Source organism: Neovison vison, chromosome 2 (genome assembly GCF_020171115.1).
Source record: "Neovison vison isolate M4711 chromosome 2, ASM_NN_V1, whole genome shotgun sequence".
In the NCBI taxonomy this organism is placed as follows: Eukaryota; Metazoa; Chordata; class Mammalia; order Carnivora; family Mustelidae; genus Neogale; species Neogale vison.
Genome location: NC_058092.1, coordinates 159,972,554 through 159,993,831, shown reverse-complemented (window position 1 = coordinate 159,993,831; position 21,278 = coordinate 159,972,554). Strand labels below are relative to the sequence as shown.

General features: G+C 39.1%; 1 protein-coding gene across 3 annotated transcripts in view; it reads right to left on the bottom strand.

The window, feature by feature from the left end:
- The window catches only part of LOC122900625 (contactin-associated protein-like 3), a 205,183-nt gene that overhangs the window by 9,532 nt on the left and 174,373 nt on the right, over positions 1-21,278 (bottom strand). For 2 of the 3 annotated variants that reach the window (XM_044239395.1, XM_044239396.1), the window contains 6 exons: positions 13,959-14,129; positions 12,607-12,825; positions 10,160-10,399; positions 9,385-9,615; positions 8,027-8,160; positions 7,133-7,220 (listed from right to left, as the gene is read on the bottom strand). In XM_044239395.1, coding sequence (XP_044095330.1) covers positions 7,133-7,220; positions 8,027-8,160; positions 9,385-9,615; positions 10,160-10,399; positions 12,607-12,825; positions 13,959-14,129 — 1,083 coding nt within the window. The remainder of the gene's footprint in view (positions 1-7,132; positions 7,221-8,026; positions 8,161-9,384; positions 9,616-10,159; positions 10,400-12,606; positions 12,826-13,958; positions 14,130-21,278) is intronic. The other variant, XM_044239397.1, reaches the window with a different exon arrangement.

The window sequence follows — 21,278 nt, the reverse complement described above, 5'->3', positions numbered from 1 at the left end:
GAATCTTTCTATCTCTCCTAAAGAAACCTAGTACACATTAGACTCCACATCCCATTCCTACCCCTCTCCAGCCCTGGGCAAACCTAAACTTCCTGTTTCTATAATTTACCTATTCTGGACATTTCATACAAAATAAATCACACAGTAAGTCACTTTAGGTATTTATTCTCATTTATTTAACATCATGTTTTCACCCATTTGTAGCCTGTGTTGTTACTTCATTACATTTTTATGGCCAATATTTCACTTTTGTTTGTGGCACACAGTGAAACACTGGCATGAAACATAACACTATATCACTTAGTGGTCAGTGGCTGGGGTTATTCCCATGCTGGGTTATTAGTGGAGAACACAGCTACAGGGATTTACGTACACCTTTTGTGTCTGGACATATGTTTTCAGTTCTCTTGGGTATATACCTAGGAGAGGTCATATGGTAACTCTGTGTTTAACCCCCAGATAAACTGCCAAACTGTTTTTCCACAGTGGCCACACATTTTACATTCCCATCACTAATGCACAAACACTCAAATTTCTCCACCTCCTCCACTTGTTATGGTTTTTTAGTGATATCTTGTGGTTTAGATTTGCATTCCTTTGCTGGCTAATGATCTTGAGCATCATTTCCTATCAGTTTTTGGTAAATCTTCAAAGAAATGTCTTTGATTTCAGCCTTTGACCAGATCTTTTGACCATTTTTAAATTGGGTCATTTGTCATTTTGTTTGGTTGTGAGAGCTCTGTATACACTCTGTAAAAAAATTTCTTATGAAGTTGGAGCCAACAATCCTAAAATTTGTATGGAATCAGAAGAGACTCTGAATTGCTAAGGAAATGTTGAATAAGAAAAACAACTGGGGGCATCATGTTGCCTGATTTCAAGCTTTGCTACAAAGCTGTGATCACCAGGACAGCATGGTACTGGAACAAAAACAGACACAGACACATAGACCAGTGGAACAGAGGAGAGAGCCCAGATGTGGACCCTCAACTCTATGGTCAATTAATCTTCGACAAAACAGGAAAAAATATACAGTGGAAAAAAGACAGTCTCTTCAATAAATGGTGCTGGGAAAATTGGACAGCTATGTGTAGAAGAATGAAACTCAACCATTCTCTTACATCACATGCAAAGACAAACTCTAAATGGATAAAAGACCTCAACATGAGGCAGGAATCTATCAAAGTCCTAGAAGAGAACATCAGCAGTAACCTCTTCGATATCAGCCACAGCAACTTCTTTTAAGATATGTCTCCAAAGGCAAAGGAAACAAAAGTGAAAATGAACTTTGGGGATTTATCAAGATCAAAAGCTTCTGCACAGCAAAGGAAACAGTCAACAAAACAAAGAGGCAACCTATGGAATGGGAGAAGATATTCGTAAATGACAGTACAGACAAAAGGCTGATATCCAAGATCTATAAAGAACTCCACAAACTCAACACACGCAAAACAGATATTCATGTCAAAAAATGGACAGAAGACATGAACAGGCACTTCTCCAATGAAGACATACAAATGGCTAACAGACACATGAAAAAATGTTCATCATCACTAGCCATCAGGGAGATTAAAATCAAAACAACATTGAGATACCACCTTACACCAGTTAGAACGGCCCAGATTAACAAAACCATAAATAATGTGTGTTGGAGAGGATGTGGAGAAAGGAGACCCTCTTACACTGTTGGTGGGAATGCAAGTTGGTGCAGCCACTTTGGAGAACAGTGTGGAGATTCCTTAAGAAATTAAAAATAGAGCTACCCTATGACCCTGCAATCACACTACTGGGTATTTACCCCAAAGATACAGACATAGTAAAAAGAAGGGTCATTGGTACCCCAATGTTCATAGCAACAATGACCAAGGTTACCAAACTGTGGAAAGAACCAAGATGCACTTCAACAGACAAATGGATAAGGAAGATGTGGTCCATATACATATGGAGTATTATGCCTCCATCAGAAAGGACGAATACCCAACTTTTGTAGCAACATGGACGGGACTGGAACAGATTATGCTGAGTGAAATAAGTCAAGCAGACAGAGTCAATTATCATACAGTTTCACTTATTTGTGGAGTATAACAAATAGCATGGAGGACATGGGGAGTTAGAGAGGAGAAGGGAGTTGGGAGAAATTGGAAGGGGAGGTGAACCATGAGAGACTATGGACTCTGAAAAACAATCTGAGGGATTTGAAGGGGCGGGGGTTGGGAGGTTGGGGTACCAGGTGGTGGGTATTATAGAGGGCACGGATTCATGGAGCACTGGGTGTGGTGCAAAAGTAATGAATACTGTTATGCTGAAAATAAAAAATAAATTAAAAAAAAATCCAGGGCAAAAACTCCAGCTTCACTCTTCTTTTCAAGATGGTTTTGGTTAATTGGAGTCCCTTGAATTTCCATATGCATTTAGGATCGACTTGTCACTTGGACTTGGATCGGAATTGTATTGAACCTGTAGATCAATTTGGAGAGCACCACCACCTTAGCAACGTTAACACTTCCAGTCTACAGACACGGATGTCTTTCCATTTGTGTGAATCTTCCTTAATTCCTTTCAGCACTGCTTCATAGTTTCCAGCGTATGTGTCTCACACCTCTTCCGTTCTAGTTATTCCAAGGTATTTTATTCTTTCTGATGCTACTTTAAGTGGAATTTACATTTTGGTCTTCATTTTGTTTTTGTATTATTCATTGCCAGTATAAAAATACAATAAATTTCTGTATGTTGATCTTATATCCTTGCTCCTACTGTGAACTATCTCCATTAGCTTTTTTCATGGATTCCTTATAAGATCCCGTTCTGTACAAATAGATATAGTTTTACTTCTTCCTTTTCATTCTGGATACTTTTTACTTTTTGTTTCTTGCCTTGTAGCCCTCACTCAAACCTGTACTACAATCCTGAAGGAAGGTGGTGAGAGTAGACATCCTTATCTTATTCCTGATCTTGGGGAAAGGTTTCCATTATTTTCCATTAAATGATGCTAGGCATGGGGTTTTTGTAGCTGTCTTTTTTCATGCGAGGAGGTTTCTTTCTATTCCTACTTTGTTTTTTTTGTTTGTTTGTTTGTTTGTTTTTATTAAAGCACAGTGGATTTTTTTCAAATGCTTTTTCTGTGCCTATTAAGACAACCATGTGGTTTTTGTCCTTTATTCTATTAATATGCTGTATTACATTGATTGTTTTTATCTGCTGACCCAACCTTAAATTCCTAGGATAAATCTTATCTGGTCGCATATAACAATTCGTTTGTGTTACTGGATTAGATTTTACTGGATTAGATTTGCTAATATTTTGTTGAGGAACTTTTCATTTGTATTCATATTCTGAAATTATATAAACTTTTGTGTCTTCCACCCTATGACTTTCCTCCCAAATGAGATAAATTCTTAGGCAGAGCAGAGCAAAGACAAAACATACGTCACAGAAGTCAATGGAGCTTTTAATATCCAAACTGTAGTCTGTCCATGAGGGCATCAGTAACCCCCACATATTATTTATAACCCAATTCTAATATATGGAGTTCCATTTCAACACAAGATCCTTCAGTGGGTTTCTTTTCCCCACTAAGGTTTACCCGCATGACTGTACTGACTTGAACTACATTCAACGTATTGCACTCTTTCCCAGGAGGAAAGAGAAAGGCACATCTTTACTCTGCACCCTTCAAAACAGATTTTTGTTTTGGTATTTTGGGGATCTTTGCTATTGTTGTTCTTTAATGCACAAAAGACAAAATCCACAGAATACCATTTACACAAAAGTCTTTAGAGAGATAAAACCTAATGAAAATGCCAGGACACTTTACTGGGTTGTTGTATTTTAAAGCTCTCATACTTCAGGGTTACAGGCCACATCCAAGTCAAGACTGGACAGAAAATTAGAAACCTAACGATATGCACTTAAACTCGGATTTTACTGAAATTATTTTATAGTAACCGGGAGCACTTGACCTGAGTGTCATTGTTAATAAGACCACTGAAGAATGGGAGCTCACCAAAAATAAGTGGAGGACAGCTTGCCATAGCTTGGGACAACTGTCTTTGGAAAATGAATGGCTCTTCATTAGCCAGCCTGTTGGTCTATTTTATGCAACTTTATGAAAAGAAGCTCAGCTTCTATTTCCCAAATCTGAACATGAAATAGTCATCTTCTCGTAGTTACTGCTAAGGAGAAGCTATCCTAAATAAAGTTACCCAAAACACGATAAGTGTTATTAGCCTTTGATCAGGATGTGTACCTCTAGGTACAGATGAAATGAATATTTATAATTTTATTAGACTCGGTTGCTTCAGGCAATAAATTTCATTGCTGAATTTCAACTTCAATTTCTACAGCCTGAGAGAGATGCTTTTTGACTAGACCATTCTTGAATAAAAACATTAACATCATTGATTCCATGCTACTGCTCTCTACAGATGAACTTGCAGGAAAATAAAAATGTATATGATAAAATGTATTATTCTCCTTTTTTATTAAAATGACTCCCTTTATATAAGGTAGTTTAGTTATTAAATCAGTTTCCATAATCCATGACGTATCTTTTTACAGTTAATACATTCAAAGCTAAATTGTCTTTAAAAATGTTTATCAATTTCACACTTCCTGCTGGCAACTTCCTACCTTATGCCACAGTCACTTCTGAAACTGCCTCATCTCTCCTGTCAGAGCCAGAGTCACTGAGGGCAGGCAGTTAGTTGTGTGTGTTATGTTCCTTTTGTCCCTTGACCCTATCTGTCCTCCTGGCTGGGAAGAGTGCCCACAGAAACCTGCTCCAGCAACAAAGGAGGCATGACTCTACTGCGGGCAGACAGGGCCATCCCTGCACTCACAGACCTCACCTGCATGTAAGTAAGCTGAGCTCTGAGGCTTGCACACCCCTAAGAAGATCTATTCCTCACTCTGTTCAAGCCATGAATGGTAACTGTCAGGCCAGAGAGTGGAGCTCAGTAGCACATAAAAAGGGAGCAAATTCTTTTCCACTTGGATATTAAAAATTCCTTTCCACTTGGATTGTATAAAAAATTATACTATTCAGCTGACAGCCGAGGCTGGGGTTCCATCCCACTGTTCTGTGAAACTCAAGTAGGCTCTGACTTTTTAGGAACTTCATAACCTCTTCCCGCTAATTGTATACTGTTATTCTCATGGGTCAAAGCCAGAGGAGAATCTTATCTCTTTCTATTGTTTTCCCAGTTCTTGTGTTTTTTCTATACTATGTCACTGTTTTTGTTTTGTTTGGTTTTGTGTTGGTTTTGGTTTTTAAATTTATTTGACAGAGAGAGAAATAGTGGGAGACAGAACACAAGCAGGAGGAGTAGGAGAAGGAGAAACAGGCTTCCCACTGAGCAGGGAGTCTGATGTGGGGCTCGACCCAGGACCCTGGGATCATGACCTGAGCCGAAGGCAGATGCTTAACGACTGAGCCACTCACGCAAACACCCTCCCTCCCCGCTTTTTTATGCCACTGTTCTAAATAGAATGAAAAACAAAAACAAAAACAAAAACAAACCTTACTGGGTATTGTATCTAGATGATGAATGTCTAAATTCTACACCTGAAATTAATATTACACTATATGTCAGCCATCTAAAATTTAAATAAAAACTTTAAAAAATAGAATAAAATATCTACTAATATCACAAAACATGGATGTCCAGAAACGCCTAGAAAACACACCTGAATTCACGCATTAGAGACTAAGCTATTCCCCTCTCTTTCCCACGGGCTGTTTGAGCTACAGACTTCTCCTAGCGCTTGAGGGGAACAACTGTGCTTGTCTGCATTTCTGTGCCAGCTGCTGGAGGCCCACTCTGCACGTGCAGAGGGGGCAGGAACGGCAAGTCACAGCAAAGCCTTTCTGCCAACACATCATGGGGCCCGACTCTTTATCCACACTAAGGCACAGTTAGAAAGCATGAGCACCACTTTGGCCCAAAGTTGGTATCCATTACATGATGCCAAGACTGTTTTCACAGCAAAGAACCCTGGGACCCTGCTTCACTGGCTTAACCTGCACCTGTAACTCCCAGGACCAACACAGAGCTTCCCGTCCTCTCTACCATCTAAATGATGTGCATTTGCATTTATCATTTACAAGGACATGCTGCGATCTGCCCCATTTCCTCTGAAAAATAAAAACTTATAATTTTATTGCTCATCATCTTTTAGAAAAATGTCACCATTTTAACAGTTACTGTGCTTCTCACCCTATTTTGAACATGGGCTCATGGGCTGTCTGTAGATTCCAGCATCTGTAGGATGTTTTATATGCCAGGGAATGGAAGAAATGATCAAAGAATCAAGGTACAAATGGCCGAAAAGGTAGTAAAAAGTGCATGAATTATCTTGGACCAAACACAGCCAGATGAGTGTCATGTACGAGAGCAGAAATTCTACCCAAGACTACAAAAGGATTTCTCCCAAATAACTTTAGATATTGACAGCACATACAGTTTACAATATAAACAATCAAAAGGAAAAAAATACCTTTCAAATTTTATTTTTATTTCAATCTAATTCTTGGTGACAAGGGGGAAAACAAAGGCATAAATAATTTGATGCTTAAGTAGTCTGGTATTCTTTTACCAGCCCTAAAGGGGGTGTGGGGGATCTTTAGATCTTGACCTTCCAGGGGTAGCTGGGAGCACTGAACACATCTCAGAGCAGAGCCCAGCCTACCACCCAACACGTACTCACTTGCCCAAAGAAAATGTAAGTCCTTTCTTCTTATAAATATAAATCTATATTTACTGTTGGGTGATTTCTGCATTTAACCCCTGATTAATATACAATTGTAAATGTGACAGCTGCTTTGATTTTGCCTTTCCTCAATTGTTATAAAAATACCAAGTTTCATTCTGCTTGATTGCCAAGTGAGAGGGCACATGTGGAGATACTTCTCAGGGGTCACTGTGGCTCACCTAGCAGACAGCCCTCCCTGGTGATTACAGGCACACTTGGACAAAAGGGCTGCTTCTACCTTGATTGTCACTTGCTGGGAAACCATGAATATGACAAGGAGCTTCCTTCAGCCTTAAGAACCCTTCCCCTGTTTGCAACCTGACACTTCTGATCCATGTCAGGGGGTTGGGTGTGGGGGTCCGATGCTCTTTCTGACACTTACCTAAAATTGTCCCCAACATAAGGGATTTGACAGCATTGAATTCTGTCCCTGACGACAGGACAACTTGTCTCCTTGCATTCTGGTTAACCTATTAAATATTCCACGAGAAGCAAACATCAAAATGGCGAGTAATTTTGGTGGATAAGAGAATGGGAGTCTGAGAGAGACCAAGGAAAATGGTAAAAACGAGCCATACATTCGTGCTGTCACAAAGGTGAAATGGTTTCATAGCAATTGTTTTAATACCTCGGATTTCACACCACCCCATTGCCTATTCTTTCCCCTTTATTTGTCTTCATGGTTTAGGGATCCGTAATTGGTACGATTCACAAAGAAATGCAATAAGCTATTTCAAACCTTAAAGCTTTTACTTATTTCAAACAGAAATTAGTAACACAAGCCACAAAAGGTATTACTAGCACAGATTCAGTATATAAAGGTAATTCTTCAAAACCCAGTGACTAAGTGAATAATTGAAACATGGAGGCTTTTAAAAAATGTATTCCCACTTTCAGCAAGATCTTGCTTTTCCCCTTGTGTTTACATTTCTGCCGCCTTTGCTCTTTTGTATTCAGATGGAAATAGGCTCTCATTCTCGTCGGAAAATCTCCAGTAATCGCTGGGAGAAACTGGGCAATATTCCCCTACCGACGAGGACAGCTTGGCATTTTCAGCAGTCAGATATTAACAAGAACCCTGTCAGCCCCTTGCTAAACAAACAAATGACACTGCTAAAGAAAACACTTTGACTACGTTTTCTGTCCCCAGGACTTTCTGGGAAGACTGATGAATGTGTATCTCTGTTACTAGGATTTATTCTCAAAGCCTTGCTGGAGGTCATACACTGAATGCCACAGGTTTGGTTACTGTGGCTGCTGTGAATCTATCTCTTACCTCTACAGAGACCACCGCTGCTTCTCTGTGAATCGTCACCTGGTGAAGCCACCCATCAGCAAAGTTTTTAAAACCAAAGTTAAAAACATCAGGTTCTTGGTGCCTGTCCAGCTTATACCTGATCTGCAAACTTCCTAAACAAGACCAAAAAATGACATTTTTAACTAAAATGGAATTTTATAAAAACCATCAATGCAGGTTCTAAAGCACATTTTGTTTTTATTTATTTATAATTTGAATTTATTGAGCATTTGCTTAAGGACACTGAGAGTCTCTATTCCTGGAAAAGTGATCATTTATGTGCTATTCCAGGGCTGAATTCAGAATCCGATTACACTATTTTAAAAGTCAAGACCAAATGGTCTTTCCCCAAGTTCTTCCATTTTCCTTAACAAAAGGAAAAAATTCTAAGTTAAGCATATGAGAACTCAGAGCTAGGCTTGAAGTTAATTATTCATGTGGTATTCATAGTATCAAATAGCAAAACCTCAAGCCATATTGCATTAACATTCAGTTTCTATAAGCATCACTTCTTTTAATGTGACTTATTTTAATGCATTTTAATGTATTGCTGATATTTGCATAAAGAATCTTTTTGCACAACTAGAATTTTTTTCCTTATGTTTCTGCCATAATCAAGAAACAGAAGAAAGACCAGTGATTTGCTACAACATCTCAATCTCCTAATGTCCTTCACAGGGATGCCCACTGCCCCATAACCCCGTACTGCCTGGAGAAGATCTTACAGAAAGTAGGTCCCTGCCTTTCCGCCCTGTGAAGCAAGGTTACAGCTTGGGCTAATGCTTCATCTGCAACAATCTTGGAAAGACTTGTGGCCATGAGTTGGGTACCTCTCATCCCACTTTTCTTCATATGTAGATATTGCCATGAATGCTTCTCAGCCACTGAAGAGTAAAGAACAATGCTATTCATGTGATGCGTAGGAATCGTGGGTTTTGGATAGCTTAATAAACTTCTTTACTTTGCTAAGAAGGAGGAGGAAATATTTTCCATGTACAAAGTGAGCTATCTTGTTTCAGAGTGAATTGCAGAACTAATTTATTCACATACAGAAGGAAAGACTTCCCAGAATAGCAAGAAGCCTAGCAGCACATCAAATACCTAAAATGATCAAACTTCCATGGGGGAAATGTATCTTAAATGTAATCATGGAAACGTGAACTTTAGTAATAAACACTTGAGGGTTATCATGAACTAGTGTAACAAGCATGGCAAGCCATGCAATTGTGTTTCCTTTTCATAGTTAAACACCTAAAGGGTCCCCCTCATTGTGGTCCTTATTTTCAGGTCCTTATTTTCTAATTCAGTCTCCTCGTTCTTACGGTCTCGACACTCACCATTGGGGGTGAGGATCACGGACAGGTACTCCTCGTAGAAGGAGCTCACATAGAGGAGTAAGCTGGGTGTCCCTGTGGTCCGGAAGCTCAGTGTGGCCATTTCTCCAGCCAGCGTCAAACCCCCATGAAGTAAAGTTGCAAAGGAGCTTGAATTCTTGCTGGTGGTGTAGTTAGAATGTTCCTGAAAGTCGTAGATAACAGACGAGCCAATTCCAAAATACGCAGAAATCTCTGGAATGACACTCATTTTTGTTATGTTAGCACAAAGTCAAGGCAAGGCTCTTCTCTATGTGTATTTACACACTATCTCTATCCCTTAGTCTCTCAAGACAGAAAACAAGAATGTCACACTTTGCTGTTTTTTTTTTAAATTTAGAAATATTTCTGATTTAAAAGGTAATCAAGTATGGATAAAAAGATAACTTATCCCCGTGTATATTCGCATGATGTTGAACTGAGTAACAATATTTTATTATGGCCCACAAAATGCTTCATCTCAGAGTTACACAGCATTAAATGCCAAGTGTGAACATATACTTAGAATTATTGTCCATCTCAGTGTCGCATGAATGATGCTGAATCCAACAGAAATCATCAGGAGCTTCTCAAGAACAGAATCATAAATGGACAAATTTGGCAGAGAAACAACTCTCCTTTAGCCAATCAGAGAGAACCACCTTATCCTTTCGTAGAGAAAGGGTCAAATGCCAGAAACACGAGGCAAAGACCCAAATAAGGTGCCTCCCTCTCCCCATCCTGCCCAGGGCACACTCACCGCTCTCGCAGAATGGCCCATCATAGGCAGAGAAGGCACAGTCGCAGGCAATGCCCCTGGGTCTCTCCCTACATCTCCCTCCATTGCGACACAGGTGTCCATAGCTGCTGCAGTGTCCCGGGCAGCCTGGGTCCACTCCTGGCGTCATCATGGCCCTTTCTTCCAGGTCCAGGGCCAGCCCGTTCAACCGCAGTGACCGAATGCACCCCAGGAAGCCTCTCTGTCTGGTGGCTGTCCCGCCTACGAGGGGAACAATTACAGCCATGCCCTGGGGGGTCTCAGTGGCATTTCCAACTCACATCCAACTGTGGCCGGACCGATCCCTTCAGAAAGGCGACCCGCCGGAAGCTTTACAAACATGCGATTTTGAAAACCTAGGCTGTGATCTCATACTAAGAATCATCAAATGGTATCGAATAAACCACGGATGGAAATATTTTTAAAATTGAACTTGGTAAATATTCATTCTAAAAAGTACTTCTTCAAGTTCTATTTAGAAAGATTTTTACAGTTTAAAGTTGGTTCCTGGAGCGCCTGGGTGGCTCAGTGGGTTAAGCCTCTGCCTTCGGCTCAGGTCATGATCCCAGGGTCCTGGGATCGAGCCCCGCATCGGGCTCTCTGCTCTGCAGGGAGCCTGCTTCCTCCTCTCTCTCTGCCTGCCTCTCTGCCTACTTGTGATCTCTGTCAGAGAAATAAAGAAAAAATCTTTAAAAAAATAAAATAAAATAAAATAAAGTTGGTTCCTTCATTAAAAAAAAAAAAAAAAGAAAAGACCATCTCTCCTTTTTAAAGTTTAAGTGTATAAACTGTGATGGGCATGATAAAGTTAAATAGTTGAAAATCTTTGCAATATAATACATATTACAAATTTGTAACATGCAACTGTATATACATTGTATAGGGTTAATATGTAGTATACATTATAATTCGTATATGCATTTGTCATACATATTTTGTTATGTATTTGTTATACGCTTGTTATATATAATATAATGCATACATTACATATAATAACAAATTATATATGTAATACCATCCTTTCTTAGAAATGCTCCCATTAACAATGCCATGAAAAGGGAATTGAGGAGCAGGCAAAGAAAGAGAAAGTAGGGGTGACATTAAAACCCAGGCCTGCCTTGCTCCAGCCTGCTGGCTCTGAGGTCAGGAGGGTAACAGTCACTGAACACTGAGTAGCTCTCTATCATGCCTCACGTGAGCCTAATCTCAAATCTGGGGGTGCGGGAGTCACCTGGAATGCTTGCTACTCCTGGGGTTCATTCCCAGGGATTCTGACTCGGTGGACCTGGGGCATATAGATCAGCATTTTCCGCCAGCGTCCCATGCTCTGGAAACATTGTTTCCATGAGGATGTCAATTCCAGGTAGGTGTTCATGCCAACTTTGTTCCTAGAAATTCCATTCCTTGATCCTCAGGATTACAAATCAGAAAACAGAATTGTTTAATTTGAGTAACAGTTTGATGACTTGACGTGAAGCCTTGAAGTTTTCTGTATCATGGGCTGTGCACACACACACACACACACACACACACACACAGACACAACTACCTGCATTGTACAGCCCCCCAGAAGCTGTAGGTGTCCTCTGGCAAAGTAGACTGCAGGCTAATCCATGATTTAGATTAGTTCCTAATTGGACCAGCTCCTTATTTACTTGAAAACACATGAGAAATTACCAAGGAAGAGCTACCTCAATGATTTGCTTGCTTTCCAAATTAGAATAGAGTTATCTGAAAACTAAGGTAGCAAAACTTATCTCTCCCTTTGAGAAAAAGAAAAAACATTCTTAAAAAAAATAAGCAAGTAAATGAAAAGGAATACTTCCACTACCCAGAGCTTTCATCCCTGAAGCACCAGCAGTGAGAATGGAGCCAGCCCGGTTTTGAACCTGGTGTCTGCAAGGACTGGGAAGCGGAGGAGGGTGACACAGCCACATGAGACCTCCTTCAGTCTGTGTTAGAGGGGGCACAGGAGAACTCAGGCACAGTCACACAGCAGATTCCCTGACTGCACTGAGAAGTGAAGCCGGAAGTTCTAGATGAAATTTGCTAATCATTTTATAAATAGCATTGATAAGAAGTCACTAAAGCAAACACAGGTCATCAATACTGTTGAGGTCCAGCCTGGGAATCCACCCACTGGGGACTGGGTTTCTCTTCTATTTCAGTTTCTAGACTACATCACTCACTCTCTCTGGACCTCATTATCTCATCTGTGACCTAGGAAATCTATGGAAACCATGATCCCGAAAAACACACTATGGAAACTGTATTAACAACCATCTGTGGAAAGAGAGCCTGACTCTTGCTAGAGCTCTCAGTCTGTGGTGCTGGCAGGAGTCGCGTGCACCTGCTGCCATCATGGCTGGATGGCTCGAGTCTTCTCTGTGTCCACCAGCACGGCCCAGCCAGAGGGCAGCCACACTCACCCACGAAGAGCTGGCTGTTGAGCTGCAGGCGGGCATGTCCGTCCGCGGGCGCAGCTTGCGTCTTGCTGGGGAGCTGGTCCACTTGAAGGGTCGCCTCCTTTACATTCCTCTCGGCCCTCACGTGGTGCCACTGGTTGTCGTTAAAGGGAGTGGGAGACCGCACTGTGACCTCACATCGCCCATTCCCCACATCAAAGGAAAAGGTCACTTCTGCAGGAGCTGCAAACACAGAGAAGAGAGTAGCTTGGTTCATTCCCCAGGGAGGAAATTCAGCCTCAAGAGACAGGAGGGCAGCGGCACGACACGCTCCTTATGAAAGCAGACGGTGACACTGCTGCCGACCAATGTCATTCTGAGCTGGCTAGGAGGGCAAAAGAAATGTGTGTCCTGAGGGAAGAAAAACAAAGCCATCTTACCTGATTCCCCTCAGACAATGCTCCTCATCTTGCTAAACCTTAAGGAGTAGAGATCTGTCCCCACTGGAGGGAAACTGGCCTGTGGCCTGCCTTCTTATATATCAGAGAATTTATTTCAAGGTGGGTGGAATCCTCATGTACTTTATTTAAAAAGCCCTCTGGGAAATTTCAAAGTAAGGAACCAAGCCTTGCATACATGCATGAACAATGTGGTAAGTCAACTACATGAAATGATTCTGCAATTTATCGGACCAGTTTGGTTTAAAAGATCCTTACTGCACACACAGGGCAGCACAAAATTGGACAGACTGTGAGTATTTTGTGAATCACTGTTTTCCTCTCTATTAAAAATAAGGATTTAAAATAATGGAGCTTTAGGGGGCACCTGGGTGGCTCAGTGGGTTAAGCCGCTGCCTTCGGCTCAGGTCATGATCTCAGGGTCATGGGATCGAGTCCCACATCGGGCTCTCTGCTCAGCAGGGGGCCTGCTTCCCTTCCTCTCTATCTGCCTGCTTCTCTGCCTACTTGTGATCTCTGTCTGTCAAATAAATAAATAAATAAATAAAAATCTTTAAATAAATAAATAAATAAATAAAATAATGGAGCTTTAGGCATTCCTGAGTGGTACGGTTGGTTAAGCATTTGACTCTTGGTGTGAGCTCAGGTTGTGATCTCAGGGTCATGGGATCAAGCCCTGCACTGGGCTCCACGCTCAGCGTGGAGTCTGCTTAAGACTGTCTCCCTCTTCCCCCCTCCCAATCCTACTCTCTCTCTCTCTCAAATAAATAAATCTCTTTTAAAAAGGTATTAGAACTTTAGTATGTACTAAAGGAATACAAGTGACAAAGAAAGCATAGCAGTACTTTGGGAATTAGGTTCCCAGAAGGGTTATTGCTATATACTGAGGCCTGGTAGCTTCGCCCAGGGGCAACTCACTGCGCAACTCTAGCCTGATGAAGTCTGTGATCCCCAGGTTCTCTACAAACACCCCAGAAGGCGCTGTCGTCTTAAAAAAGAAAGACACGTCAGCACTGAGCTCTCCACGGAACGTAGGAAAGTGAAGGTACGAGGTGTCGGTGCTGAAGGAAGCGGAATTCCAAAATGAATCTGTTTCCAAAAAAAAAAAAAAAAGACAGTGACAATAGCAAGGAAACAGAATAATAACCATATTTTGTATTTCTAGCATTTTTTTTACCATTATGACCATTTTTACCATCATTAAATGCATTCATTATCTATGCAAGCCTTCATTTGGGGGTTCTTCCAAACATACAGCCACAATGTGAATATCCAGATAGTGACTCTTTCAAGGATTAAGATGGACAAGACTGCAACTGAGTGGACATATAATCACTGGAAATACCCTTCATTTTTTAGAAGACGATATTATTTATAGATTACCATTAAGTCAAATTGACTTTGGGGGGACATACAGTTAGATGAACTTTAATACACGTGTAGGGTTGTATAACCACCACCAAAATCAGGATAAAGGACAGCTCCATCCCCCCTCCTCCCTCAGGCTGTTCTCTCACAGTCACACCCTCCTCCTGCCCCTAAGCCCTGGTCATTGTGATCTACAGCTGTGCCTTTTCCAAGTGTCATATAAACGGAATCACACTGTAGGTAATCTTCTGAGACTGGCTTCTCTCGCTCAGTGAAATTCAAGATTCATTCAGTATGTCACTACTTATTGCTGCTCTATCGTCCTTCATCGCGTGGATCGGGCCACCATTTCTTTGTCCCTGGAGAATATCAGTGTGGTTTCTACCTTTGGTCATTCACAAACAGAGCTGCTCTAAACATGTCTGCTGATCACACGTGTATCTGCAAATAGTTCTCTTTCTTGCTTTCCAACCTGGATGCCCTTCCTTCCTTCCTTGGTTGCTGCACTGGCTAGGACGTCCAGTGCGACTGAAGTCACAGAACAGAAGTGGTGAGATTGAATATCCTTATCTCGTGCCCACTCCTGTAAGGAAAGGGTTCAGTTTTTCACCAGTAACCATGCTGCCAGCTGTTCTGTATGTAGATAATCTTTATTAGGATCAAGAAGTTTCCTGTTATTCATAGTTTCCTAAAAATTTTATCATGAGTGGTATCTGATATGAACGTATCATGTTAGTCCATGATATAATCATAGTAATTCAAACGATCGCATTCATATCAGTTGATGCAAAAAAAGCATTTGATGTGATTTTTCTTCTTTCAACTGTTAATATGGTAGATGACATTGATTGATTTCCAAATATGGTCAACCCTTGAACAACAAGGGGATTGGGGCACTGACCTTTGCACAGTTGGACATTCACATGTAACTTTGGACCCTCCAAAAACTTAACTACTAATAGCCTACTGGACAGGTTGACTGGACACCTTACCAAGAAGCATCAACATTTGATTAATACACACTTTGCATGTTATAGTATTATATACTGTATTCTTACAATACAGTGAACTGGAGAAAACAAAATATTATTAAGAAAATCACAAGAAAGAGAAAACACATTTATAGGATGGTACTGTATTTATTGAAAAAACTCTGCACATAAGTGGACCTACCCAGTTTAGTCCCATGTTTTTCCAGGGTCAGCTGCACTGAATCAGCCTTGTGTCCTGGGGTAAACCCCAGTTGGTGATGATGTATTATTCTTTTAATGTTCCTGGATTTTTTGCTAATGTAGTTGAGGATTTTTGCATATGTATCTGTGATGATGCTATTCATAGTTATCCCTGTCTTAATTGTTTTTTGCATTTTCTTTGTCTAGTTTGGGTATTGGGGCAATGTTGGGCCCTCATAAAATGTTGGAAAGAATTTCCTCTGCTATTTGCTGAAAGAGATTGTGTAAACACAGTGTTATTTCTTCTTTGGTGGAACTCACCAGTGAAGTCATCTCTGACTGAATTCAATTCTGTCAATACTTCTGGGTCTCTACTAGTTCAATTTATCTTGAGTGAGTTTTAGTAGTTAGTGGTTCTCAAGGAAATAGTCTGTTTTATCTACATTGGAGAACTGATATGTGTAGAGTTGTTTGTGGTATGCCATTATTATCCTATTGATGTCTGTAGGGTCTATAGTGATACTACAGCTTTCACTACTCATATTGGTAATATTTCTCTTCTCTCTCTCTCTCTCTCTCTCAACAATTTTGCTAGAGATTTATCTATTTTATTGTTCTTTTACAAATATTTTGTTTTTATAGATCTCTGCCTTTAATTAATTTCTCTTCACTTTATTATTTCCTTCCTTCTGCTATTTTGAATTATTTTTTCTTTTTTTCTAATTTATTATGGTAAAAGCTTAAATCATTCAGTTGAGATTTTTTTCTTTCATAATACAAACATTCAATACTATTACTATCTCTCCCAGCACTGACATAACTGTCTCCCACCATTTTTGATATGTTGTATTTTCCTTTTCATGCAGATCAATATGTTTTATAATGTCTGTTGAGACGTCCTTGATTCATTTAATATTTAGTAGTTTGGTGTTTAATTTCTAAGTATTTGGAGACTTTCTTACTCTCTTTGTTCTTTGTTTCTAGTTTAATTCATTTATGTCATGGAATGTATTTTTGTGTGATTTATTTGATATGTGCTTGTTTTGTGACACAGAATATGATGTATCCACGTGCAATTTAAAAGAATGTGTATTTTACTGTTGGTAGGGCGTTACATAAATGTCAATTAAATTCTGTTGCTTTGTAGTGACATTTGGTTTTATGTACACTTTGCTTGTTTCCCTGTTTTAGTTCCGAAGATTAATGAGAGAGGAGTATTTGATTCTCTAATTATAATTGTGCTTTGCCTACTTTCCCTTTCCATCCTGTCAGTTGTTGCTTTATGTATTTTGAAGGTCAGTTATCAGTGTACACATTTAAGATTCTCATGTCTTCTTAATTGCTTTTTGTATCTATTAATTTTCTATGCTTTCAAGCAAAAATTTAATACAGAATGTCCAGTTTTCTTTCAGTTAGTGTTTGTGTAGTATATCTTTCCCTGTCCCTCTTTTGAAACTTATGATATCATTATATTTGGAGTGAGTTTCTTGTACGAAGTACATAGTTGAGTCATACCAATCTGTCCTTTAACTGGTTTGTTTGGACCATTTATATTAAATATAAATGTTGACAAGTTCAATTTAGTTTTATCATTTTATTATTTTTTTCCTGTTCCTTAGGCTTTGTTGTTCTTTTCCGTCTCCTTTGGGGTTAAACATTTCTTAGTATTCTATTTTTATTTGTATCTAGCAGTTCCTTGGTTAGTTATTTTAGGAGTGAAAATATATACACTTAACTTTTCAGAGTCTGCTCAGAATCTGCATTTTAACCACTTGGACTCATATGTCAAAACCTCGCCAACAATTCTGTCAGTTTACCAAGTGCCCTTCATTTATTGCTGCCAAATGTATTCCATCTGTACAAATTAAGAGCTCTATGAAATAATGTTGTATTTTTTTGCTTTCAACCAAAGGTATATTTAAAATAACTCAACAGGAGAATAGTCTATTATACGTACCCCAATATTTACCATTTCTCAAGCTGATTTTATACCCCTGAGATCCCAAATTTCCTTCTGATATCATTTCACTTCTGTCTGAGTCTTCCTTTAGAAAGTCTTTTAAAGTATCTTCTGGTAAGGAATGCTTTTAGCTTTCCTTCATCTGAGAATTTCTTTATCTTCATCCCTGAAGGAAATTTTCACTGAATATAGCATTCCAGACCGACAGTTCTTTACTTTTAGCCCTTGAGAAACGTTTTGCCACTTCCTTCCTGGCTTCCACATTTCTACTGAGAAAGTCATGGACATATGAGTAGGAGTTCACCTATAGATGATGCATCACTCTTCTTTCTGGTTGATTTCAAACATTATTCATTGCCTTTGTTTTCAGCAGTTTAATATTGATGTGTCTGGAGGTGAATTTGAGTTTATGTTTCAAGTTCATCCAGCTTCTCAAGTCTGCTTTTTGCCAAACTTGGAAAATTTTCAGCCTTTTTTCTTGCCTTTTTTTTTCTGCACCACACTATTCTGTCTGCTTCTGGATGCTTAATTACATGAATGTTAGATCTTTTGTTGTTGACTCAGAGTTCCCTGAGGCCCTGTTCATTTTTAGATTTTTTCTTTCTTTTGAACAGATGAGTCATTCCCATCATTAAGGCAACTGACTGTCTCATCTCAGATCCACTATTTGGCCCACCCAGGACAGCTTTTATTTCAGTTTCGTATTTTTCAGTTCTAAAGTTTTCATTTAGCTCTTTGGATATCTTATTTCTTTGGTGAAATGTTCTTTTTCTATTTCTTACAAAAGTGTTTATGATCACTTGTTAGAGTTCTGGTGTAATAGCTCTTTTAAACTCTTTATCAGTTTGTTCTAACCACTGTGTCACAATTGCATTAATATCTATTGACTATATTTTCCTAAGCCAGCTTAGATTTTTCTGGTTCTTTGTGCTAAGTAATTTTGGATGACTTCCTATATATTTTAAATATTATATTAATAAATTCTGGGCTTTGTTTAAATGTTGTGGAGCATGTTGATTTCATATATATATATATATATGCATATACATATATACAAATTTTATTTAATTTATCTTTTTGTAAGACAAAGTGTTGTTTATTTTCACAACAAATAGCTTTTAGACTAGAGGGTAAATAAAATATATATAAATAAAAATAGAATAAATGCTAAATATATTCTTAGGTATGGCAGAGAATTGGCATGAATGAACAAACCAACAAATCGCAGAAGTAACAAACATGCTATATTTAAAAGTTGAGGATTTTTCATGATTTTCCATGTCTGGACAGATCTCAGAGTTATCGTAAATAATAAGAGTATGCAATCATATTGGAGCACCTTAGATAAGAGCATGAAATGTATTGACCGGAGTAAATCCTGAGAAACTCCACACCCTGTCACTTCATGTGTGCCTGATCTGGAGACTCATCTGCAAAGCTGTCTGAGAAAACAGCTTGGAGGTAGTATAGCAACAAAGCTATATCAATCTATATCTTCAAGAATTTTGGATCATTCCTGTTCATCTTCACTTGTGTTCCTGCTTAGACTCCACTTAATGCCTGTGGAGCTCAAGGTCACTCAAGCATGGTATATATTTTGTGGTTTCCTTGTTAAATGTCAGACCAATGGAAGTCAGGTCACCTGTTTTCTCATTTCAAGAGGAGACTCAGTCCTTTTTACAATGTCACAACATTCCAAAAGACTTTTGCATGGCTTCACATGAGGTCTGAATCATATTATATAAATGTAGGCATGGCTTTACATTACAAGTGAATAATAAATGTGTTGTATTAATATATTATCTTTTTATGGAATTTGTATCAATTTAGAACATACTGTAAAAGTTACATTATATGTTCAAAAGCTTTCTCAACTTCTAATACACTATAGTCTATGCTCTCAGGACAAATATGAAAGGATCAAGGTTCTCAAAGTAGTTTTTGTATTCAATTGGGGGATTATTTTTCTTACGTATCATATGACTAAAATTAAAATTATTTTTAGAAAATTACCATATGCCTTTAGGTTTCAAAAGGACTCATGTATTTCTGCTTTCAGTTCATTTTTTTTAACATCTAAGTTTTTCAAGTTAGAGGGTATTTTTAAAAGTGTATTTATTTTCTAGAGGCTCAGCCATTGTCTTTTTTTTTTACTGTTTTTTTAAAATTTCTTTTCAGCATAACAGTATTCATTGTTTTTGCACCACACCCAGTGCTCCATGCAATATGGGCTCTCCCCAATTCCCACCACCTGGTTCCCCCAACCTCCCACCCCCTGCCCCTTCAAAACCCTCAGGTTGTTTTTCAGAGTCCATAGTCTCTCATTGTTCACCTCCCCTTCCAATTTCCCTCAACTCCCTTCTCCTCTCCATCTCCACAAATAAGTGAAACCCTATGATAATTGGCTCTCTCTGCTTGACTTATTTCACTCAGCATAATCTCTTCCAGTCCTTTCCATGTTGCTACAAAAGTTGGGTATTCATCCTTTATTTCTTTTTTTTATGATTTTTTTTATTTTTTAATTTTTTATAAACATATAATATATTTTTATCCCCAGGGGTACAGGTCTGTGAATCGCCATGTTTACACACTTCACAGCACTCACCATAGCACATACCCTCCCCAATGTCCATAACCCCAGGGTATTCATCCTTTCTGATGGAGGCATAATACTTCATAGTGTATATGGAGCACATCTTCCTTATCCATTTGTCTGTTGAAGGGCATCTTGGTTCTTTCCACAGTTTGGCGACAACCTGAATAGACTGATATCTAGTAACAAGATTAAAGCAGTGATCAAAAACCTCCCAAAAAAAAACAGCCCAGGACCTGACAGATTCCCTGGGGAATTCTACCAAACTTTCAAAGAAAAAAATAACACCTATTCTCCTGAAGCTGTTTCAAAAAATTGAAGCAGAAGGAAAACTTCCAGACTCTTTTTATGAAGCCAGCATTACCCCGATCCCCAAACCAGGCAAAGAACTGACCAAAAAGGAGAATTTCAGACCAATATCCCTGATGAATATGGATGTTAATATTCGTAACAAGATCGCAAAGAGGATCCAAAAGCATATTAAAAAGATTATCCACCATGACCAGGTGGGAGTCATCCCTGGGTTACAAAGATGGCTCAACATTCACAAATCAATCAATGTGATAGAACAAATCAATAAGAGAAGAGAGAAGAACTACATGGTCCTCTCAACTGAAGCAGAAAAAGCATTTGACAAAATCCAGCATCTGTTCCTGATTAAAACACTTCAAAGTATAGGGATAGAGGGAACATTCCTGAACTTCCCAAAATATATCTATGAAAGACCCACAGCAAATATCATCATCATCCTCAATGGGAAAAAGCTTGCAGCCTTCCCGTTGAGATCAGGAACATGACAAGGATGCCCATTCTCCCCACTCTTGTTCAACATAGTATTAGAAGTCCTAGCAACAGCAATCAGACAACAAAGAGAAATAAAAGATATCCAAATTGGCAATGAAGAAGTCAAACTCTCCCTCTTTGCAGATGACATAATTCTTTATATGGAAAACCCAAAAGACTCCACTCCCAAACTACTAGAACTCATACAGCAATTCAGCAACGTGGCAGGATACAAAGTCAATGTGCAGAAATCAGTGGCTTTCTTATACACTAACAATGAAAATACAAAAAGGGAAATTAGAGAATCGATTCCATTTACTATAGCACCAAGAACCATAAGATACCTGGGAATAAACCTAACC